At 41.4% G+C, this 25,778-nt stretch overlaps 1 protein-coding gene across 2 annotated transcripts in view; it reads right to left on the minus strand.

Annotated features, from left to right (window-relative positions):
- Positions 1 to 25,778, minus strand: part of CMSS1 (cms1 ribosomal small subunit homolog) — a 225,370-nt gene that overhangs the window by 30,185 nt on the left and 169,407 nt on the right. Inside the window, exon 1 of one of the 2 annotated variants that reach the window (XM_058825538.1) lies at positions 2,397 to 2,524. The exons of the other annotated variant lie outside the window; for it this stretch is intronic. Coding sequence (XP_058681521.1) covers positions 2,397 to 2,406 — 10 coding nt within the window. The 5' untranslated portion in view covers positions 2,407 to 2,524. Of the gene's footprint in view, positions 1 to 2,396; positions 2,525 to 25,778 lie in introns of those variants that run through there. 2 annotated transcript variants of the gene reach the window in all.

Genomic DNA, 25,778 nt, shown 5'->3' on the forward strand with positions numbered 1-25,778 from the left:
AGTCTCAACCTCAACACAGGCATTTGGGATAGGAAACTGCCTGAGCTCTGGAAAAACCAGACCAAACTCATTCCACAGGAAATGCTACCAAAGAAAGCTGGACAGTTAAAAACTGTCAACAAATATGCAGAAAACCCATTCAGAATCACAAGGAAAACACAAGAGCTCAGGAAAAGCTAGGCACAAACTAGGGGCCAGACTCTCTATTGCATTTTACTCTTCATGGTGCAGACAGAAAAATTAAAGTCATCCTAAAGAAAACTTGAGTGTATACAGCTGTCAAACCAAGCACTTTTCCATCCATCTTGATGAGCACATACAACCACTTTTAAAGCTTTTCCCCTTCCTCCAGGAAGTTTGCATCACTGGGGTTGGTCATGCAACATTTAGAGCCCTGTACACATGAACAGGGCCACTCTATAAAGGCCTCCCCAAAGATTAACTCCCTGCCCAAAGCCAACCAGTGTGTTATTTGTATGAGCAAGAAATCACTCCTTCTCCACAATATTCCTATGGGAGAAGTGCCTGGCCCAGTTCCTGCCAAAGAATCACTAAGCCTGTGCTTTAACACCCACCAAACACTGTGATTCCTTCTTTTTTTAAGACACATGAAGCTGCTGCTTGCTGCAGAGGGTGCAAAGCTGGTGAAAAAGAGGGTGAAAAGTATACTACTCGTGCTGGGGAGGAGTATATATTCCCTCCTTTATCCTCACCACCTTCCTGGTCTGAATGAAGGGATCTGTGGTGAATTCAACATGCTGGCACTAGAGAGAGGGGTAGAATTGGCAGTGGCACTGTGGAGATGGAACTGGTAGGGTTGGTGTGGCTCTCATGAGGGTACCACCCTGGAGCACAGGCAGCACAATGCTACCCATGTTTAGTGATACTGGTGACCTGTACATTCAGAATTTCACCACTTACACAGTGCTATTCAATATACATCTATCTGGAGGTGGATTTGTTCCTTTCTCAGGTCCTCTCTTCCAAATCAAACACCAGCATTCTTCATTTGTTAAAATATTAACTTCTGACAAACATTTATTTGTGTTAATGGGGAAGAAATAGGTAAACTGGGAGGAAAGATGAACTTGGATAAATCCATAAAGCTACTTAATGGGTGGGGTCTAGCCTAGGTCTGTCTGTGACTGAGTTTCAGGCAGGAATGTAGCATGGTCCCAGATGTGATGTCTCCCTTAATACTGCCAGAGATTTGTGCTTTTTTACTGTTCTCTGTATTGGGAAGCAGCTGTGGCTCACAGCTGCAGTTCTTGCTGTGAGGGTAACACAGAGAGTCTGGCTGATGCTGTGCACTTCAAGTCTATAGATCATGATAAAATTACACAGTGGAACTTGCCAGAAATAGTAGGCTGCAATTAAAAGGATATATAGTACACGTCACAAAAACTTAACAGCAGAAATTATTGTTCACAGAGACACTGCTACTTTACTGACTACTGATACCCACTGATTCCCACTTTTTTGGCTCATGGATGTTTTGCAGATGCACACATCTGTAGTATGCAGTTATCACAGTCCTGACTTTTTTCAGGTTTTCTCTGTACATGGAAAACTGCACGCATGCATATCATGTAGCATACACTCACACAGATGTCAGCACCAAATAATACATCCCACTGAAGAACAACACTGCAAACAAATGAAGTCTTTTATCCCAGCTCTCCTACCCATCTTTACACACAAAATGAAATGACATTTTGAGCTGCTCTGATTTCTGAAGCTTTTTTTATTTAGAAGCCTTCATATGACATAGAAGTATCAGATCTCCATTTGACAGAGTATCAGGTTGACTGATATCAAGTTAAACTCTCCTTCAGGCTAAGAACAAAATACCCTGACATGTTGCCACACAGAGTTAGAGTGGCAAATTCCCCAGATTATAACACATCTGTTGAAAACCAGTTCCCTAGCACAAGGGTTATGTTTCTATGCCTCTTATTTTTTGCTTTCTCCTTCTCTGCATATACTTCACATTTCTCTGCAGTTTGATTTCTGATATTGCAGCTTCTCATCCACTTTTAAGCTATCCTAGCATCCCAAATATATACAGTACTAGAATATACATTTGTAGATATAACTCACTTTTCCAAAAAGTCTTACTTATTATAAGAGCAAGTAAAAGAACGGGTAATTTTTTATAGTGAGAAGCATTTAGGGTAATACTGCACACTCTGACATGTTAAGGTTTTTGAGAGGAGGAAATGCATCGGGCTTGTCATCTATGTCATTGCTCTCTATTTAAGACTAACAATTACAATGCAATCTCGCATCTGCACAGGCCTTTTGTGAACTGACATGCAGCTCATTTGTATAAATGATCAGCTGAAGCACATTATGAGACAATCAGCTCTAACTACCAGGAAAATAAGAGCCCATACCTAAATTCATTTGCTGCAGGCAGATGGTGGATTGCTTTTCTGTCCCTTTATGCTGCAGTCCTGCTCCCTTAGATCTTCTCTCCTAAGAGGGGGACATACCAGGAGGTCAGTTTTCTGACAAGGTCATCTGCCTTCAGAGTATGAAGAGAATTGCACAGAAAGTGGGTTGGGCTATATTTAGAGTTTGGTCCAACTCCGTGCCAAGGTCCCCCCCGCTGTCTCTCTCTTGCAGCACCGTCTCAGGTTTATTCTTGCAGATTCTCAGCCCACAGAACACACGAGAATAGAAAAGTCGCTCTGAGCTACTGCTGGATCGAGGGTTTTTTGCAATTTGCTAAAAACAAGTGGATCAGCAGTTCAGATGAGAACTCCTTAAATCACTCACTCTTCCAGTTCTTATCTTTATTTAAGTGGATTTTCCCTTTTCAGTTGAATAAGGGGAGGAAACTGCCTGGGATAGAGCAAAAAGACTCTCCTGAGCTAAGGTAAGGTTGCTTCATTTTTGTATTGTCATTGTAATTACAGCTCAATTAATGATTTGGATCAGAAATGCTTCTTCTGCTACACCAGTTTTGCATGTCAGTATTAAGAGTATTTTTAGATAATGAAATTCTCCATGTAGAAATATCAATTCTCATTATCACTGTCCATAAGAAATGGGAAAATAAAAGGTTATCAGCATGTGAAATAGAATATATACTATCTGATTTTTACCTGCTTAAATTACTGTAAAAAGCACACAGCTATGCCAATAGACTATATCATTCTGAAAATGAGAGAACCCCAAATGTGTGGCTATTTGCACATGATTACATATACAGGCGTGCCTTTAGATGTGCTGAGTGATGTTTCAGCCACATTTTTTTGCACAATATGAGCAAGCATGGCAGCAAGTTTGTGATATAGGGCTTGCTACAAATGGCACAGATATGAGTAAAAAAAAATAAAATTAATAAATGAACATGTGCTCAAATCCCTTTATAGTTCCAAGGTTGCTCAGCTCCGGTATTACAGATCATATTGTATTTGGTTTCCTTTCCACTGTATGCTATACACTGCTTCAGCATTGCTTCTCTTTTTAAAAAAACATATGGCTCAACAATTTTCCTCATTTTAAACTGTTGTGATTCTTAAGGGAAAAAGCCTCTGGGCAGAATACATCATTGCATACCTGTCTGTTAGGAGATCCTAACACACTTCAGGTCACATGGCCATCATGATACTGTAGTGTGGATCCAACATGAGGGGAATGTTGTCATGTAAAGACACTCTGGAGCCATGGATTTAGCACTGGCACACACACACACTTTCTAATGCAACATGACCTCAGCAAGACCACAGGAATGGTAACATGAAAAAACTGGGTAGGAAGGTCCACTTGATCCAAAGGTCCAGACACGGATGGGACAGCACCAACTCAGGGCACAGCATAATCACTGTGTAAAAGCCTTAGCGGAAGCAACTAACAAAGGGAGATGGATTCTGGATTAAAATTCAGCAAAGAACAAGAGAACTCACTGTGAGTTCGGCTAAGGTGACTGGGTGAATTCCTGTACTTATTTCAGGTTGTCTTAATACAGCTGCTGGCTAAACAATGCCATGCATTAGGCTATAAAACATTCTAAGTTGGCAAAAGTCTTATCTGCTGAAAAACTTCTCATTTTGCTCACTCTCAACTATGTATAAGATCTTCTCATCCTTTGCTTCTGATTTTGCTTAGTAATTTATGCTTGGAGTCTTGAGTGTTAAGTTTATTTGACAGAAGTAATAAACACAATCCATTTCACACAAAATACTTCCTAGTAGTGCTAAGACTGTTTAACAAATGAAAATTATGGTAGCATGCCATGGAACCAACTTGGGCTGTGTTGCATGTGATAACTCTGATTCATCCAGAAAGTTTATATTGAAGAAAAGGCTGTTAAAGGAGGGTTGCTGAAATACTGCAAATGCATTTATCAAATTTATCAGCAAGTAAAAGGCGTCACAGTATAAAAGCACCTAGTGCAGTCTAAGATCTGAAGATCCGAAGAATCTTTTATAAACAGTTGTTTTACACTGATAGAAAAGGGGAAAAATACATTTTAATAAATTTTAAATATTCATTTTAAATGTTTGCCTGATCAACTTAGTTTTTGTGACACACTGTGGTACTATTCTCCATCTGCACATGGGAAAATATTACTTAATCCCCACCAATATTAAAGACATCAGGGATGTAGGGTTGCCTTAAAAAAAGCAGTAGTGCTGTGACTGAGCTTCCTAATGCAGTGCTCCCAAACACCCCTGGCAGATGGACAGGAACTGCTGTGTCAGTGGCAGACAGGACTGGCTTGTTTTGAAGGAAGGGTCATCACACCCTCCCCACAGGAGCTGAGCCTAAAATGTGTCTGTCACCCAAACTGGTGGGAGGTTTGTTGACATGGGGATGACAGGATATGACAGGATCACAGCTTTGGAAAATGGCAGTAGGATGATGAATATGGGCATGGCAGTACCAAAAGAAGCTAGAAAGAAGCATATCTGAGTGAATAGGCCTCATATTCTAAGGTAGACAAACCTCAATCTGCTTCTAACCTTTTTCTGGAGCCAATCCTGCTTGGTGGGTTCTTCCTCCTCCTATTCTCTCCTCAGAAAACTCCATTAAAAAATTCCAGCACAGTGAGCTAGCTTTGTCTTGCTAAGGTGTGGTCTCCAATGGGCACAATATGTCCATTCTAGTGGAGACCACTATACAAGTGAAAATAATTTAAACATAGTAAATTAAAAGGAGATTTTTTTTTTCTCCTTTCATGTAAGAAAGAAAGAAAGATTGAAACCCTTAATTTCTATTAGAGGGGCTGATGGGGCTGAAACCCACCTTCCTCCCTTGTGGTGGGAAGGCATGGTCATACATACTGAATGACATGTCCAAGGCTGTGGAGGAGGAGGAGGAGGAGGAAGGGAAAGCTTGGCTGATGATGCGTGCTGCCAGCTGGCCAGGCAAAGCTCCAAGAGGACATTCACTCACCCCTTGCTTTGGCACTGTCCCTCTCAGCTCACAGGTGTAAGCAGGACCAGAGCCAGATGGGGAAATCCAAACAGCACCAGGGGGACAAGTCCCACCAGCATCAGATCCCCTGCTCCACTCCCTGTATTTACCTTCTGTCTTGGGGGCTTTCTGCTGGTGCAACCAAACAACAAACAACCCTGGGATTTTTCTCCCTCCCTGCCAAGCTGAGCAGACAGAAACAAGCTGGGATTTTGGGGAGAGTCAAAGCATACCTCAACAAAGACCTTTAACAAGAGGTCCTGCCAGCAGCAATGCTACACAGCTCTGCAGTCAACCTGCAGGACCCAAGACTCATCTCCAGCCACCACCACCAATGCATAGCTGGTGCTGCAGCTGGCATCGAGGCAGGGACACCCAAAAGGGGCTTGGAGAGTGTGAGAAAGGCAAAGGGAGCTCTTGAAGCCAGTCTGTGAGTACTTGGGTACAGCCCTGTGTGTATATCTGCATAAGGGAGGAACACAGAACTTGGTATGAAGACAGGTGGCTACAACTGCTGAAGGAGATCTGCCTTAAATCCTGCACTGGAATTTTCTTTCATAACCTTTAGTGACTATTGACACATATTCTGAATATACTTTCCAGAAAGGTGTGGATGATGATGTGCCAATATATGCTGTATAGGAAAGAGAGATACTTACAGACACAGAAAAATTTCAAAGCTTTAATTAAGCAAAGGGTTAATTAAATAATTATAGTCATTCACCTAAGCAGTACTTTCCCCTGAGACTTACTTGTAATAAGGACAGGGAAAGAAATCAAAGTTCATACTCACAACCAGGCACATAACCCCAGTCTTTATCTGACCTGATTTCACAAATCCATCTTTCAAAAATAGGAGGGGAAAAAGCCCCAACAACACAACTTTTCCATAGGGTGCCCTGCTGGTAGAGTGATATGTTTTTGCAGAAAACTGTCTGCACTGAGGATAGGAATAGACCCATCATTTCCATTTTCTTTCTTGTCCAAGTACAAGTGTTGGGACTGACAGAAAGATCTCCAGCACTGGTTTTCATGCTTTGCATTACAGAATATCACTTTTAACTGTGGCAAATTGAGCGTTGTCTATTCAAAGCACAATAAATATTCATGCTCACAGTGAGGCACAGGACAAGAAATGCACTGGAACAGTGAGGTACTCTTCAGGCCTGCAGCACCACACTGCTTGGCAGCTGCAAATGCCAGCCCTAAATTCAGGAAAACTGCAGGCAGACCACAATCTGCTACACCCAGTGCTCTACTTCTCACCCAGACAACTTTGTGGTCCTACTCAGTAAAATTTTCTATTTCTCAGTCCTTACTTTGGTGATTATTCAGGATGGGTATACAACCCATTCATTTGAGAAGGTGAAGGTTATCAACTTTAAAACAATTTCCACTGACAATCTCACCTACACAGTGCAGCATTAAGCTATGCAGGAAGAAACAGTTAAAATTTGGATTATACAAAACTGACACAAATTTCTGATCTTCCATTACATAAGCCCAAGTTCTTTCAATGGCAGCAAACTCACAGTGACCACTACTGATGCTAAAATGCCACAGAAAGGGATCCAACAACACTTGAGTTCTTCTGTGGCAAACATCAGAGGGTGAAAGTGCATATGGACAGCTGCAAACCAGTAAATTACAATTTTACATAAAATGAAACATAGTCCTGTTAAAAGAAATCATTGGAAGTGAACTTTCTCACTTTTCACTCATAGCCAGCTTTTTAGTATACCAATCTGATCTGCAGGCATTCACTTCAACAGGAGAACAGAATCCAATCCCAGCACAAATAACATTGCAAAAAAACCCCCAAAAATCATTATTTACAACATGGTTGTATTTTAGCACAGTCGTCATGCACTTTTCTAATCACAAATAATATTGTGGGTGAATATAAGAATGAAGGAGGGAAAAAACCCTCTAAATGGATGTCAAGTAATTGAGATACTCTCCCTAAAGATACAATGTAAAAATCATGTACAAAGTACAGTAAAAATAGGCATTTTACACCATCTTGTCTGTCTTTAAGAACACTCAATTTAAATAGCAAATGAGCAGCAGTCATTCTTCCTGTCACTGTGTTTTCCTCTGCTAACACAACCCTTAGAGATGCCATCCAGTCCAACTTGATGCATGTCTGCTCTCACAACACCTGCCTGAAAGAGGGGGACAGAAAGGAAGTCCCCCTTGAAAGAAAGTGAGACTGTACAGGATGAGCTTGTCAATATATGGCAAAATGAAGGGCTGAGATGATGTGTCAGGGCTCGTGTGCTCGAGCCCCTGCTGCTGCTGTGCAGTTCTTCTCACCCAGCCAAGCCAAGGGGCTGCACGTTCCTTGCTGTGCATTCACCCACTCACCAGCACCAACCCACTGAGAAGGAGACACAACCAGGCTGTGTGTGGCAATGTTCCTCACTCGGGGTTCACCAAATGTGGAATTTTTCTTCACTTGGGGTCACCAAATGTGGTGGTGCTTGCAGGGGTCCCAGGACGAGGGAAGAGATGAGAATCTTGACTCCATGTTTCAGAAGGCTGATTTATTATTTCATGATATATATTATATTAAAGGAAAATGGTATAGTAAAACTATACTAAAAGAATAGAAGAAAGGATTTCATCAGAAGGCTTGAAAGGAATAGAAAGGAAGGAATGAATAACAAAAGCTTGTGACTCTCAGAAAGTCCAAGCCAGCTGAAGGTGACTGGCCATTAATTAGAAACAACCAACATGGACCAATCAAAGATGCACCTGTTGCATTCCACAGCAGCAGATCATTATTGATTTTCTTTTCCCCTGAGGCTTCTCAGCTTCTCAGGAGAAAAATCCTGGCAAAGGGATTTTTCAGAAAATATCATGGCGACAGCTGTGATGGAGTTTCTCCACACAGACAAGCGGACACCAAGAGGTTGAAATTATATGACCTTTTTTGCAACTTGAGGCTCTTGGAGGGGGAAAACCAGAGCTTTTCTTCCCCCTCACACTAACTTTCATCTGACTTTCAGCTGTCTGAAGTGCAGACCATAAAGTCTAATTATAGGTTTATTGAGTCTTCCCAGAGATTGGCTCCTTACGTGGGCAAAGAATTCCACAGATCTCTTTGGGAGCCTGGATATTCCTCCATTTTAGATTTCCCTGTCATAAATGTACACGGGGGGTTTCTCATCAAGTTTGCTCCTTGACACTGCAACAAAAGGAAGAAATTCCAGGTTTCATCAAAGAGTACAGTGATCACTGCAGAAGGCACAGCTGGACTCTTCCCTACTGTCCTCTCCTGTGACATGTCATTTAAATAGAGCTGCTGAAGACATTTTTATTATTAAAAGTACAAAGCTATGGCATGTACTAAGCAGTCAATATTCTGTTGTACAATTGCACAGATGAGCTGTGTTTGCTTTGTGTAAATGTCCAGTGCACATGGTCAGAGGAGGGAGTTCTAGAGGATTTATTTGGATGGAAGTCAGGTGCATGTGTGTGCTTTGTTATCCTAAAGAGATTGGGAGTAGGCATTGATGCATTGAGAGGGACTACTTAGCCTTTAGCAAACCACTAGCACTTCTTCCACCTCAGTTTGTCTTACTGGAAAAAAAAAAAAAAAAAAAAAAAAAAGAAGAACAAAAGAATGTAGAAATATCCCTTAATGGGGTTTGTTGGAGCCTAAATAACATACGTAAAGTTCTGTGGGATTCTGGAAGTGCTATAGGGGACTATAATAGTTTGTTATATTCTGGCAAAAAGGACATGAAATCCCTCTCTTTGAAAAGGGATTGAAAAAGCATGAGTGTTTTTAAAAGTATTTTTGAGAATCCAAACCCATTGCATTCAGATCATTAATATGAAGAACAAACTTGGGGCTCACTCTGTCAGAGCCACAACTCAGTCAGATGCATTTTGATTTGAGCTACAATCTCCAGGTTCCAGCACTGACAGCCACAATCAAAAGCTTCTTTGTCATGTCTTTGCTATTCAGCAGCTTTGGGGACAGTGCCCATGACATGACACAAGAGAGAGATAAGGGTGAGCCTTATCCAGAGGGTTTCACTACTGCATCCAGCCCAAGGACAAACTGCTGACAGACTCTGCAGAGCTGGGGCCAGAACATCCACAGGGTGGGAGAGACAGAAGCAGTGCTTTATCTAGGTCCTGAAGCCTGAGCTTGAGACAGCCTCGTGAGGCAGATGTCCCCTGGTATCCTGTACAAATCCACACGATGTGAGCTCTTCCTTTGAGACCCTGTTGGGAAATGCAGTCTCCACCTCGCTGATTTACTCCAGGACTGCTGATAAGGAAACCCCTGTGGAGCAGAACACTGCCCACAGCACAACAGGGATGAGATAGGCAGCACATCTGCAGAGGGAGATCAGTGCCTTAGCCAGAGTTACAGAAAACAGCAACTGTAAGATATTCCATGCCTTACAGTATGGGAAACAGCGTAACCCTCACGTCAGAGATACTTTGTCTCTCACTGTTTGTCTTTGGGAGCAGAAAGAATGGCTATATACAATTAATGATATCAAACAGAGCCCAGGCATAGCAATAAAAAAACCCAAATAATACATTAAGTATTGTCATGATCATTTTATCCTTTTGTTTTTGTTTTAAACTGAACTAATTACTTAGCTCAGCAATGGTCAGGACTGGAGGGCTACATCAGGATGGTAATAAAGGTATAACCCTGGGGAACAATTTTTATTATAGTGAAGGTTTCAGCTGACTACATTTTAATTAATCTGAGCAGTACAGCATTCTGAATCCCCAGATATCCCAGATCAATTTGGAGACTAACATGACTCGTTTTACAGCATACTTTAACATTGCTCTAATAAATTCTTCAACAGTTCTTTTAAATCTCAGAGGTAATCTAATTTCTCTTCTATTTTTATTATAGAGGTTTTCAAAAGACATTTCAACTATAAAACATTAAAATCATGTGGCTGTGGAATGCCAAATATAGCATCAGAAGCCAAATAACTCTTCCACACTTAAAAAATACAAAGACATTCCTAATTACAAAAGAAGGGTTTTTATTTGTATTGATAAAGCATTTTAAATTTAAAATATGTCTCTATTATAATAAAGATGAGCCACAGTAGCATTTGGTTAAAAAGCTCATCAGTGAACTAGTATAATAATATGAGATAACATGACAAGATAAAAGATAGATATTCAGGATTCAACCCATGATGCAGTGTCATATACATTTTCTGTACAATCCAGGCTTAAGGAAGTCATGCTCAAAGTCTGACAAAACAAGAAATACCTGGCAAACAAAGAAACAGATCCCAAAGTAAGCAAGTTTTGAGCTCATAGATCATAACACCCATAAGATGATGTCATTTATATATTTAAATTCAGAAAACACATAAATTTTCCTGTGCATTCTCCTCTGCATCATTAATTCACCACTGTTTTGCTACTGTATGGAATTGAAAATGTTAAACCGCCCAGTACTGTCCCTGCTTTCACTGAGACACTGCAGACCCCAGTATCAGTTAAATGTGACCTGCAGAGGTGGCTGCACAGCACCAGCAGCATCCCCAGTGTCCCCATCCAGCAGCAGCATTGGGCAGTAGATAGCAGCAGCAGTAGATATCAAACTGTCCTGCTAGAGGGATGTAAAAACCAGAAAAAGATCCAGACAATGTGAAAGGACCAGGAAAACTCCTGAAGACAGTATTCAAGCAGAAAGGGCAAAACCCAAGAGAAGGGCAGGCAGCACAGACCACTGAAGCCAGGGCAGTGGTGGCAGGAAAGTGAATGAGGGCCAGAGATGCGGAGCTCTAATTCTGAGGCAGAACACTTCTCCTTGTTGTCATGTAGAAAATGCTGTGTTTCCTCCCTCTCCCCTTCTCACAGGGTGAGCTGCTGCACCCCCTGCTCAGGCTCTGGGCAGCCATGGTTCCTTGGTCCCTGCTAGAGGCACTGTCACACAGGGGTGGAAGCACTCTTGCTCCAGGCAGCTCCTACCCCTAAGAAGGGGTACCAAGTCCCTCCCTGCTACACCACCAGGCCAAATGCAGCCCAACTCTGCCAGCTGTTCATTGTTGCTACCTAAATCTTTCGAAAAGACAGGCACTGAAGAGGCTGGGGGAAAGAAAGAGAAGTAAATTCACATGTCCTGTAACCCCAGTGTATCCATAAAGCTGACAAAACCCAACCCAATTAAAACAAAGCATGAATTAGATTAGTTTTCCAGGGTGAAACTGTTCTGTGCAGGATAAAAAAGCACATCCCACTTCTGTGCAGGAGCAATGAAGTAAATGAGATTTAAGAGAATGATAATGGATTTCCTTTGACAACAGGCAAGGTAGAGACTTATGGCCACATCTCTAATAAGGCACTTAGTTCATTATTTTTTCTTCTTTCTAAGCCAACAGTACCACAGATATTCTATTTTGCAGTTGTCATTACCCCAACAGTTAGAGTAATAATTTGTTACAGTAATTAATCACAGAATTGGGTAAAGGTAATGGCATTCTCTAGAGCATGTAAAGTTATTCCAGGTTGGAAACCAGCCATTCATGCTTAGCAGTAATTGTGAAACCAATATTTAAAGAGCTTGGACTGCAAACCTCAAAAAGGAAAAAGCATCAAATTATTACTGCAGAACAGGGCATAAAACCTGCCTGTTTTATTTGGAGAGGCAGTCTCTGCACAGATTTGCAAGCCTCAGTAACTTTAATTTTTTTCTGGTTTTTTTTTTTTTTTATTATTATTATTTTGTTCACACTGGGCAACCAACTGAGTATTTAGTTCAGGTTTCAGAAGAGCTTGAGTGATGTATTTAACACCCACTGGGCCACCACTTACACTGTGTTCAAGCCAGCAGGAAAGGAACAGCTGCTATTGCACTCCCTGCCTCAGGTTAAGCACCAGCACTGGGAACCCTGTACCAGGAAAGTGTGAAAGGACCAGCACCTACATGCTGCAGCCTCAAGTGATCTAGAATTTCCCTCCTGATTTTCTGTTTTTCACTCATGCCACATCTTTTAATTGCATCCAAGGATGTGGAAAAGTAAATAACATGGTGCACTTCACCTTGGGCTGACCCTAAAAACTTCAAACTTGCTTCAAAACTGCAAGTTTGGGCAGATCATAGCCAGAATCTCAGAAGGGAGCCCAAAAGAGCTTGAGCCTACCAATTTCTATCACTCCATGGCTCTGAACAATACCCTGGCTGACAAAAAAAGAGATAGGTCAAAAGCCTCCAACCTGTGTACAACACAGAAAGTATTCAAGAGATCAAACAATTCTCAACTTCCAAACTGAAAATGGGAAGCAGAAGTGACTGCAGAGATTTTAATTCAAAAAACTGCTGCTGTTCTGGTTTGTTGGTCAAGACATGTGGCAGCATGTAAGCACACTTGTAGTCTGCTCTACAAGGGTGAAAAAAAGTTCCTTCTGCTGTATTCTTGTGTTCAGCTGTGGGGTCATTTTTTCTAAGAGAGTTTTGAAGTGTACAGAGCCAGGAACTGGACATGATCACACATCCACTGATCTGTGCTGCACTGAACACAGCCTGCTCCAAGGTGGGAGCAACTGGCCTGCAGAAGGAACAGGAGTCAATCCCAATCTGTCTCAGATGGTTCCCCTTGCTCCTCTCAGGAGGCCCAAAGCAGGCAGCTGCTCCTCCTCATCAGGAGGGCTTGCTGTGGCATCCCAACAGATCAGGCTCCATCCCCCATCAATCTATACATTATTAATCTTATCTGGAGCAGACAGTGCTGACGCCCAGCTTCCTCAGTGTCTGGAGGAATACCAGCTGTCTCCAGTTCAGCACAAGGAAATTGAATCTCTGCATGTATCAAGAGGAAATATTTCTTAAGGATTCAGAGTCCTTCTCCTCTCCTTTCCCTGTGCACTACCACAGTAGCTGCCTGGGATTCATATGCCACTCCATGGCAATGCAGGTCCAGGAGCAACACACTCCTTTCTTTATCCTCTGCTTACAAAATGACTGTGCCACTTTCTCTCACACAAGGACCTGGCCCCATCCATTGGAGGTCCATCCATTGCCCATCCATTGGAGGTTTTTTTGGATGGCTTACACAACCATCTGTGTCTTTGTCAGACCAACACAAGGAGATGCCCAGATTTTGCAGCCAGTGGAAGATAGGGCAGCACACCTCTCAGACCACTAAAAAACACTAAAGAAAACTACTGTACTCAACAACTCCTTAAAATGTACCTCTAAGAAGTCCTTCATGTTCTTTGTTCTAAGGTTCAACAATTTCTGTGGTTCTTTTTATCAGCTGTGGAGCATTACAGACAAGAGACACCACACACTTGCTAATGTTGTAAATAAAATAGTTCATTGCTACTGAAAGAGAACCAAATTGAGAAACAATATCTAACCTTGAACTTAAGAGCAGGTTTATAAGGGGTAGCAGATAAGATTCATATTCATCAGCCCTTCTTAGAAGTGACCTTAAAGAACCTGATGGCAAATTACACACACGAAAAAGGGAAGAAATAGATTTTTACTCACTTACAGAGCTTTTGAAGTCTCTAATCATCTCAGAGATGTTCTCATGGTTGTGTGGACACAACACAGACTGGTGCATTACAAAAACATGGTTTGATTAACTCCTTAAAATGGTATATTAACTCCTTAAAATCCAAAGAGCACTAAGTACTGTAGCTATTTTTGCTTCAGAAACTTGTTTCTTTGAACAGTTCTGCATTTCAGGCTGCAGTCCAGCAGTAAGTTGGTTTATGAACAGTCACATTAAGAGACACACATCTTGCATATCTTATCCTCTCAAGGAACTCAGGGGTCTCTACTGTGTCAACATCACATGTGAAGAAGCACTATTTTAAAATAAAAACATTTCACTCTGAGGTAAAAAGTTATTGCCAAACAGTTTTTGACCCCCTAAATCAAAGAGACTTTGCTAGCAAGTGAGAGAGTCTTCTACAAATCAGAAGGTTACAATCAAGTGATGAAAGCAACCTGAAATGACTCACAGACATTTTTAGTGTAGAAAGTGACACTCCATGTTCAGGTCTAATAAAAGCCCATCAGATGTTGTTATGAAAAAGACACTAATTTGACCCACTGTTTTCCACAGGTTTACAGCACTAATAAATCCATGTTTGTGTCATTAATCTGTAGAACTAATGACCAGTAAGAGTGCAGTAAGTGGTGATTAAAGCAATAGAAACGGCCCATTATGCAGATCTTATTGCCAGTGTGGGTGTGGTAAAGGAATATTAAATTCAAAAATTGTGCTCATTTTACGCAGTTAGGCTCTCCAGTGAAAGCTGGATCTGGATCATGTTAGTGTAATAACATGTTCTCAAGTGCTATTTTATTTTTTAAATTGGTAATTATAATTAAACACTCTGGCTGAATAATATTACCCACATACACCATCAAAACAAGATGTCAAATTTACTTTTCCTACAGCTTGATTTTAGCAAAACAAGTAATCTGTACTCTCAGGTACTATTTAGAAAGCAAGATCAGCAGATTGAGCCATTTACCTCCTCAAATATTGCACTTTTTACATTGCCATACTTGCCACGTAACTTCAGCCATGGCAAATAAAAATGTGACATAAATCTGTGTTTGACAGGGCTCTTTATGCCTCTTGGAGCAGGCATGATAAGTTCTGTATGCCCTGGTATGAAGTACTCGAAAAAAAATTAAAGATTTCCAAGTAGAAAATTGAAACATGTTATACATCCATATTCAAATTCCACAAGACAAATCTGCTCACATAAATTTACCTGGCAAACATGCATGAAGGTGCTTTGACTGTTTATCATTGCAACAAAGGACGACTGGATAAGCACTTATATCTCAACAAATTAGCTTTAGCCTATGGGCTTCCCCACACTCATATCTAGGTTTGACCCTTACAGTCACCTATGTATTTCTACCAAGATACTTTCACTCAGCCTTCATCACAAGGCAATGACAATTAGTTCCCATTAACTGATTTCAAATTAACCAGAGATCTTAAGAATCTGATGTCTCACATTCTAATGTAAAGTTGGAGCCAAGACCTGCTTGTTTATACCGGACAAAGCAATTTAAATATACTAGTAGGAGAGTTAGATTTTAATCATGTAAGACACAGTATTTGTCCAAGCAAAAAGCACAAGAGGAATACACTAAAAACCAAAAGAAAATAAACCCCCAAAATGTGGCTGTTGAAAGAATATTATGGTTGCATCTCATGTTAGAAATGTTGATATATGAGTTCAGAGTTGCTGCCAAAGTTATGGTCATTCTGTAGAACGGGTTGTTCAGCTTCTACCCACCAGATTTAAAGAATAAAACAACACAAAGGTTTGCATAGATCTAATACTTCATGTAAAACTAAACGAGTTGTTTGCCTTTTTTGTTGTCTTGTTTTGTTAAAATCAACTACCATTCTGTGTTTAGAAAAAGTCACATATTTCAGGAGCCTTTTAATCAACCGTAGCAATTTATAAACCCATTTCAAAAATAAATATTTAGAGGTCATGTAAGCAATGAACTCAGAGAATGGCTGAGATCCAAGCATTGTGCAGACTGAATGACATGATCCTCCAGACATTTTTCTGCCCATGTGGTGCCATCAAAGAATTCTGGGGGGGGGGGGGGGGGGGGGGTTGGTTTTTTTAAACATCATGACAAAAATTAGGAAGGAAATAGAGAGACATATGAGAACTGTGAAGTGAGACAGGAATAATGCAAGAGGGGTCACATCCCATCACTCAAACATGGGTCAGCAGAAGGGAAGGAATGAGATAAGAAAAATCAGAGCAGCAATGGCAGCCAGGTCTTTTCTTGGAAAGAGCTTAAGAACAGAATTAAAATCAAACACAACCATCACATTTCTCTTCAGACCTCAGCTACTCTCTGTATCTTCTCTTCTCACCAGTTTGGACATGACTTTTACCAGGAAACCATCTTCAATTGCCCATGTGGATTGTGAGGTGCTTGAGGAAAGCACTGAGGACTCGGCTGTCAGACCAACATTAAATGTGGTTGGCAAAATACTCTGCTCCACTAATTACCATTCTTAAATCAAAAAGCTTCCTGAGGGTGACCAAGGAAAAGGGGAAGGAGTAACAACACCTCACTGTTGATAAATAATTTGCCATTTCAGACCACTGGAAAACTCTAGAGAAGTGCTGCTTCTCCTTCAGTTTAAATACAAGCACAAGAGACTGAGGCACCTTGAGTTTGACAGCTACACAAAAGATTCTTCTCTGGACTGGCCACCAACCATGCCAGGTCTCTGCAGCAATTTGCAGCAATATCCTTCATTGGATTATGCTGCTAAATTAGGTGCAGATGCCTCTGTAGTCAATCTTTCCTCAGCCGCATGCTTCAGAAAAAATGAACTGGAAAAGTCTGCTTCATCGGCTCGGTATCGGCCACAAAAAACTGCATGAGACCATGAAGTCAAGCTCAAACACCCCTGGAGAATTCTGGAGCATCACTGTCACATCTCCATTTTACAATTTCATCCACTCAGCGGAAAGGATGTTTAAAACTAACATTTCTGGGGACAAAGAAAATCCAATTTCATTCTTCTTTCATTGCTGTAGTGTGTCTGAAACCTTCTATTCTCAGAAAAGCCAAAAATAAATAAGTGCTGGTATATACAGGGAAGTTTTAGCCTCAGAAGTGGAATTTCTCACAAGAACTGTTGAGCAGCTGAAGATATAGGAAAGCACATGATTCCTTCTCTCAGCTAAAGCCGTTGCTACCATGATTATATCATCTCCCTTTAAGGTTCATTTGCACAAAGGGAGGTGAGCCTATCAGTAAATGACAGACTAAATTATCACATGGCCATAAATCTCTCCTTCTATAACTGCTGTACACCAGAGGATCACCATGAAAGCAGATCCATTCCCAAGGTGAAGACCTTGCTGTAAACCTGAGCTCCATTTCAGACCCTGAGATGCTGTTTCTTAACAGCATAACATGAGCCATTGTGCTGACAGCCAGGCTGTTTCTGACAAACACCACTGCACTTCCATGCCTGACTCTTCTCCTACTTTCTTAGGTTTACCTCCATATCTGAAAAGCTTGTTTGGTGCTCCAACTCATCCTATACCATGAACTAAAACCCTAAACCTTAAACCCTTTATTCCTTATTTTGGGTTTAAGTCTGAGATTGAGAACCTAGTAAAATCCAGGATACTCAACCATGTCCTGAAACTACAAAATACAATCCTTTTCCCAGTACCTTCTGTATATATACTGGAAAAAATACTACAAAGCTTATCAGAAGAAAAAGCCAACTTCTCTACCAGTAGAGTGAGATTTCAGAGGGCAGCCATAGTCTTTAGTGAAACAGATATGCCAGTGCATGGGAAGATGATTTTCCCCACATCACATTCCAAGTCAAATCTCAACACCAAGAACAGTATGCAAATCTCATTGATGTGGTAAAACATCTGCAAGTCCTTGTGTGGCTTTTCTGCTTATTCATGTGTCTCTACATCTTGTTATTTTTCACATGCTGAATTCTCAAGACTGAACTATGCCTCTCCCACACTTGGGAAGTGTTACATGGAACTGCTCATTATTTTCACAGAGTAAATTACCACCAGAGTGGGAAACATACCTTGGGATAGCCTTTGTTCATCTAAAATCCTGTGTCTTTATGCTTGCAGTTACCGTATTTCCCTTAGGGTTACCAGAAGTAGTACCATATTTCTCTTGTTTCTGAAAACTCTTTGTGGTTAAATAGGGCAAATCCTCCCTGTTGTTTACTACTGGTAAGGTTGTTTCTCCAAGTGCCCACTGTGCTGAACTTGCGTTACAAGTTAGATCCCAAAAGAAAAAGCCACCAAGCATCCCCTATAGTGTTGGTGGCACATAAAGAGGGAAGCTCAAACAGGCAGGGAAAGAGAAGATGCTGTATTCTTCCTAGCCTCTGCTTTGTATGTGTAATATTCCCATTTCTCAGGACACTCTTGGTGACTCCCTGTCCCATGCAGAGCCCACAATGTGGTTCCCACTGCACATCCCCTTTTCTCTGCTTCCTAGGGAGTTAAGATTTATACATGACAACCACAATATGTCTGTGTGTATGTCTAAGTCTGTGTGTTGATCCCAGAGTTTCTGTCTTGGCCCACAGCCACTGAGCCAAGGTTTGTCAAAAAGCTGGGGAAAGCAAATTCCTGCAAGTTCTTACAAGTTTTGTGAAAAGAGGCAGGAAGGCATTTCTATAATTATCTTTGTGAAAGGCGAGGCTGGCATGTGTAATCCCAGAGAGAGGGGAGCATCCCAGCAAATTCCTCAGCCATGGGAAAAGTATCCACTGAGACTCACAGTCAACCACTGGACACAAATTTATAGGCAAGTAGGCATGTTCAACCCCAGTGCTCACAAAACTACTCATCTGGCTAGGCAGGCACTGCAAAACATAGTCATTTGAATGATTTATTCCATTCTTTCTTCTAAATCTTTCCCAGCATTGCATCAGGAGGGAGCAAACTGGTGGGTGACACACATTTCCTAGCACAGCAAGGATCTTTATAAAAACAGATTTTGTATTTTCCAAATTAAACAGAAAAAAAGCCAATGACAGCGTGTGGTAGCCAATGACAGTGTGTGCTAAGGGATCCTGTTTGTTTTTAAGCCTTTTTCAAACACTTTGCATGCATGTACATGCAAATACAGAACAGCATCCATTCTGAAATAAGCACCAGGGTAGAGCCAATGCATGGATCTTGGTGTCTGTATTTCAGAGCACAGATGTCTATTATGAGTGTTTTCATCACACATCCCTGGTCAGCACTGGCTGTGACTGCTTAAATAAGAGGAAAAAGGGGAAGACTGAGTCCATCACCACCCTTACTCAAGCCATGGCCCTTTAGTTGCCCACACACCGTTCAGGTGCACAAACCAGCCTGGCCAAGGCCCTTTACCCAGGCTGTTTACTGCTCACCCTGCTGGTGATGATCCAGGGCAGCCTCAGAGCAAAAGCAAGCCACTCACCTGGGAGATCTGCAGGCAACTAGAGGAAGCAGGCTGTGAAAATCCAGCCAGCAAAAACAGCAGGAAAACAGTGCTTGTACAAACCTTATCAAGCCACATAATACTTCCCTGCCAGTGTAATAATGAAGGGGAAACTATTTCCCACCACAGTTTACTATGTGAGGATGTAGCCTCAGTACAAAAGGACGTGTGAATTTCCAGGCTAAAACAGTTGTGCCAGACCAGACTCTCAAGGAGTTCAGACCTGGGCAGGCACATATCACACACATAGCCCACAGCAGCAGCAGTGCTAACAGAACAGAATGGAGGACAGGAGACTCAGACATGGACTGCACTGCCCAGAGGGTCTCACCAGTGAGTGAGAACTGAGTTTTGACGCATCTCCTGAACTTTTATCGTCCCAGAAACTAAACACAGTGTGGCAGGAGAGCTGTGGACTCCCTACAGTTCTGTTCACCTACCCCAATTGCATCAAATCTTGCTACTTAATACCAACATCTTCTCTCCACCCCACAGATATCTTCCTTTCTTCCCCCCATGAAACTCTGAATGTTATTTTTCAGAAATTGAAATTACCAACAGTGATAGAATCCTTACAACTCTGTTTTAAAAATTATTTTTATAAAGCTTTATGATTGCACTAAATATATCTCTATCTACTCCAACCCTCTCCTCTCAATCCCTATCTACATATCCTTTAATGGGATTTATTCCATTTATTTTCTAGTTTCCCAGGTGATGACACGGCAGACCTTCAACCTGGTCTTGTGCAATCAGCATAGGAGAGGTCAATGAATTGGCAATAACAAAGTATTTGAGAGCCAGTAACAGGGAGGGGGAGTTCAGATATTCAACAATAATGTGCTAGCACAATTGCATCCTTCCCTCTATGAAGACTCCAGCGTAAGTACAAGCTTCAGGAGCAGATTCTTCATAATTTCCTAGATTGTTTTGATGTGGTTACTTAAGAACAGTTTGATTTGCTTGCCTTCATCTGTGGCTGGGATCTGCAACAGAGACAAAGGTCTGGCGCCTGAGGTCTAGAGAAGGGACCAAAGTACAACAGGTCCTACACATCTGTGAAACTTGTAATTGGCAATCAGGCAAGGATCTGAGTTTAATCTTTTGTCCCTGTTTTTCTGTTGCTTTCACATTCCCCAAGTCAACAGCCACTTCTCCTTTCAGGAATTTGGGATGAACATGCATTTTTTGCCAGTTCTCCCAGATGAGCTCAGCTGGTCAGAGCATGGTGCTGACTACAGGTTGTGGGTTCCATTCCCATATGGGCCATTCACACTAGAGTTGGACTAGATAATCCTTGTGGGTCCCTTCCAACTCAGAGTATTCTGTTATGCAGGAGTTCAGGCATGTCTGCCACCATCAACAGGGGCACAGTGCCTCTTCCATGGCATGCAGGGAAAAACAATTTCAGCAAAATTGCTCTGCCAGGGCTGGGTCATACTGTCAGTGAACATGGGCTACAGGGAATCCCTGAGCAAGTCAGATCCCTGATGTGAGAAAAAGTGGGCCAGAAAGACATGCATGGGAGGCAAGGGAATGGGAGAACACTTCTCCCCAGTAATATGAGATTTTGAAAAGGCTGATGTTTGACATTAGAGAAATGCAAGGCTGAAACATCTCTTTCTAAAAAAATCCTCCATGCATGGACTCCTGCATAGCAACATGAAACTCCTGAGTAGGAAGTTCAACAAAACACAAACTTTCTCAGCACAGGAGAGCCTTGTTAGCTCACCAGTACGTGGGAATCTACATGAAAGAAAAAAGCAGTGAAGTATTTTTAAAGCGTCAATTTAAATCCAGACCAGCTCTCCCTCCTCAGTAAGGCTTCAGTGTAGCTGCTCCTGTTAGTGAGGGACTGGAAGTGGTGATATTTCAGGCCTATTCTTCAGCAGTGCTCTAAAACCCCTGGATCTGAAGCCAGCCTGCCACTCAGGCACCTTGCTCTGTTTGCACACAAACCCAAGTTGAGTAACCTGAGGAGACATTAGCAACTCAACACTCACCACAGTTTCATGCTGCGCATGAAAGTGGCACAGGCTCCTAACCACAGCATGCTGTGCATGCTAATCCCTCCTTGATACTTCATGTCAGCTCCCACTGTGAATCAGCACAGAGAGCAATGGATTTTGGCTTGACAAGTGGACTCAGTTGCACTTGCACTTTTTGGACAGAGAGAGATTGTCATTCCTACCTACATTACACAATGATCCTGCCTGCAGTCCATCAACATCCTCCAAATGGTGCCCTGGCAGAGCTAATGTGAAGCTAAGGGTGTCCCAGCTGAGACTACCTGAACAGCTCAGCCATTCCCTTCAGAGGAAAACACCAAAGGAGCTGATGTCATTTACACTTTACCTGTGTCCAGCAAACTTGCTGGCAGCCAACCACAACACAGCAGTGACACTTTAAAAGAAGTGTTCAGGACATGCTTTTCATTACCACAGTCAATCCAAACACAGCATTGCTGCCTCCACCTTATCCCCTTGTGCAAGACCTAAAAAAGCCAAAGCAAGAGCTACATGTGGAGGATGAAAACATTCCATTGGGAATTGGAATATGCTGAACACAACACAAGTACATGAAGTTGAATATTTTCTGTATCCAGAAGTGGTTTTTCGTGACATATTAGACTTCCTAATTTTTACAATTCTTCTTTGAAGTTCAGGTCCAGAGCGGGGTGAGCAGTGTGGCACAGAAAGTTGCACAGCCAACAACCATTCCTTTCACTTTGCCCATCCAGAAAGGCCAGATACTTTGAGAGGTACCAACAGCATTTACAGCTGCCTGATTGGAGGAAGCTGTGGCTACAAATCTGTTCCAAGCAAGGCTGCTTCTCACTCATCTAGACTGGGAGCAGGTCTTTCAAACACTCCATAAAGAGCAAAGCCTTTGAAGGCATGACCGTTCTTAATGGGTGTGCCAAGAAACCAAGAGCTCTGCTGTAATGGAGGGAATCACTTATCTGCAGACAAGATACTGTGCAGGATGACTTCTAAAACAAAGTCAGTTACTTCCTTCCAATTGCTATCTGAAATCTGCCAACAGCCATAAGAAGAGTATTCAAGAGAAAAAATAGGGGAGCACAAACATGGGGATTAGATGAAAATAGACTTTTTTTTATTACCATTAGTATTTTTAATTGCAAATGGAATCAGACTACATTCTCCTAGTGATAATGTAATTTAAGCAGTTATTCAGCATTGTGTTGAATCAATATTCTGTAAAATGTTAACTTCCGTGCCAAATTTTTCCCCCTATCCCATCCCTAATATACTTGTTCCAAAAAACACACTGTATTTAATCCTACAGTTTATAAAGCAGATAAAAAAAGCTATTACAGTCAACTCTAGAGAATTACTTGCCTGGTTTTTTCTTGAAATCTCTATGGAAACTCCTGCTGGTATAATATTTAAGACTTTAGTCCCTAAGGCAACGTTTTCCATATGACCTCAGGCCTAAAGCTACCTATGTTGCGTCAAAACTGCTCAGACATGTTGATGCTGGCATCAGCTCAAGTTCTTTTAAAATACAATTAAGATGTGCAATAAATAGAGAACAATGAAGTCACCACATGAGAAAAAATTTCAAAAGTTACCGATCAGAAAAACAGATCTTGCACAGAAACATGAGCAATCATTTCAAAGAGTGGCTGAGTGCCCTCCTCCCTCAGAGCTTGCTCAGCCATTATGCTCTTCAAAGTACTGCCTGTCACCCTTCAGCTCTGTCAATGTGCTATAGATCAAGGATGGAGATACAGGTTAACATATATCCCAAGAGAGGTGAATATGTTTGAAATTCCATCTGATCCTCATCAAAGGAAAAAATTCTTCACCCTTACTTCAGAGTGCAAGAAGTTACCAAATGCCCCTGAGGATGATGGCTGCCCTTCTGAAATAAGGCCTTCCCCCCACAGCAACACCACCAGCTCCAGGTGGACTATATGGGCTCTCCATGGGATCTTCACCTTTCAATAGTGGCTCAGAACCAAGAATGTTACTATTGAAGAACAAGGGCGGAAGGGCTGAATCCCAAGATAAGCAGCAGAGCTGACCTCATCTGCTGTTCCCTAGGGCATTCCACTTAGGATCGCATGAAGTTCCTGAAACAGCATATGAAAAACAGACATTGAGGTTTTACTATTCATAGGCAGGAAGTAAACAACATTTAGCAGGAATTAAAACCACTTATTCAGAGAAATTTAAAACACAAACCCCACATACAAATCATGCTGGGGTTAAAGCAGTACTTTAATCCAATGAGGGAGCACAGGAGGAACGGGCCACAAGAAAATCCACACTTGTAGTGCACGCACACACACACACACACACACACACACACCTGTGAAGGTATGGAGAGAACTAGAGATGCAGGTATCCAATGTTCTTCAAGAAACAAGGCCACTACATTAGAGTAGTAAGAATTTGGTTCAGATCCATTCCCAGAGAAGTCAGTAGAAGATAAACAGCAACAAAACCCTCCAAAACAAACAACACATTTCAGTGAGCAGAAAATCAAGTTCCTGATGAGCACTTCTGGAAGTCCCTGTCCTATGTGCATGCTCTGCTGAGAGAAACCTGTATGAGCTGTCAAAACATTGCAGCTTTTGTCCACTTTGAGATCTGTCCCATGCAGATGAGTCTCATCTGAGTTTCCTCCTTAGTATGTGAAAGAAATCTACTCTATAAAGCATGCATTTAAATATTCTCTAATACTGAAGATTATCTTTCTAACATGCTGCAGACATTCAGGAGAAACTAACTGGGAAATAAAAGGTTTGAGAAACATCAGTAATACAGAAAAAAAGCAGAAGATACATATGATGGGCCCAGAATTTCACACCTATCACTGCAGCAAGCCATGTTCTTTTATTCAAATCCTTTCACTTTTTTCCTACTGTGATGACCTCAAAGACAAGTATCTCTAGGCCTTAAATCACAGGCACCTCAGCTGCCTGAGCTGCAGCATTAGGAGCGACAGAGGAAGGCAGCTGCCACTGTTCTCAATTCACATAGTCTGTGACAAGTTCATGTGGACTGCACTGCAAACAATACAAGCCCTCTATTGGTCCCCTGCCACCAAACTGGCCTTGAGATCAAGTTAAACTAGAACAAGCATGTCAGGAGAACATCACAGAGCAACTATTCCAAGGAAAAGGCTTTTGCTTGGGTTAAACAGATTTACAGTGATTTTCCCCAAATATTTCTGCCCCCCATACTCCCCACCCTGGTACCCTGCAATTTGTTGCAAGCAGTTGAGAACTACTGAATACTCAATACTCTGAGATCAACATTTTTGTGTTTTCTTCCCTTAGAGGCAAATTAACAACTAAGGAAGAAATAATTTTAAAAGTACAATACTCAGTGCTTATATAATGTCAGCAACTCAAAGAGGTGCATATACTACTTTTTAATGTACTTATCAATTACAATTCTAGAAAACTGGACATGCCTTTACTCAGCCTTTCACAATAGATACCCGTTTTTGGAGAAAAAAAATTTGTTTTTTCCAGTACCAGAGAAATCATACCATTCAGGACCTTAGAAAGATGAAGAAAAACAGCCTTTGATCAATTGCATCTAATGCAGCTAAAGTCTCACACCCAGCTAATAAAAAATAATTCTCTTGATGCAGCCAAGCTGTACTACACTGATATCTGGGTATTATCCTGGTGCTGGAAACACCTAATTAATAAAAATCTGGAATTCTATTCAAAAGCTGATAGGACACATGAATCTCAAGCGACAGGTATACCACAAACAGAGCACAGAGAACATCTTCGTTTTGAGTCCACACATTAAAAACCACAAACATTTGCAGTGGGTTCTGCAAGAGAACAGACAGGGCATCCCATGGCCAACTTGCTGCTCTGGCCCCCTGGCTTTGTAATTCTACATACAACTGAGATAAACCCAGCTCAAAGCACCATTGTGAAAACTCAAGGTACTCAAAAGTTGCTCCATTTACACGTTCTCATGTCCTAAGAGACAGGCAGAGAACACAACAAAAATATTAGGAATTGGGTTTTAGAAACTGTGATCTCACAGATGAGAACAGAACTATTTCAAATGAAGTCAATGAAATTATACCCACAGACATGAGATCACAACGTGGCACTCAAAAAATACCTTCAATCATAAAATTCCCAGATGCAATGTCTGTGGCCAGCATTTATATTAGCCACATGTGCATTATCCTGAAAGAAGGTTTTAATTATTTTTATAGTGAGATAATGGTCCCTTGATGATCCTAAAGTCTAGTAGCATGTAGCAATTAAATTTCATTCTTGAGAAGACATTAGCAAACATCTGCTACTTTGAATCTATACAAAAATTAGCAATTTTTCAATTTCTTCACAATGATAGTGACTTTT

Source organism: Ammospiza caudacuta, chromosome 2, assembly GCF_027887145.1.
Source record: "Ammospiza caudacuta isolate bAmmCau1 chromosome 2, bAmmCau1.pri, whole genome shotgun sequence".
Lineage (NCBI taxonomy): Eukaryota > Metazoa > Chordata > Aves > Passeriformes > Passerellidae > Ammospiza > Ammospiza caudacuta.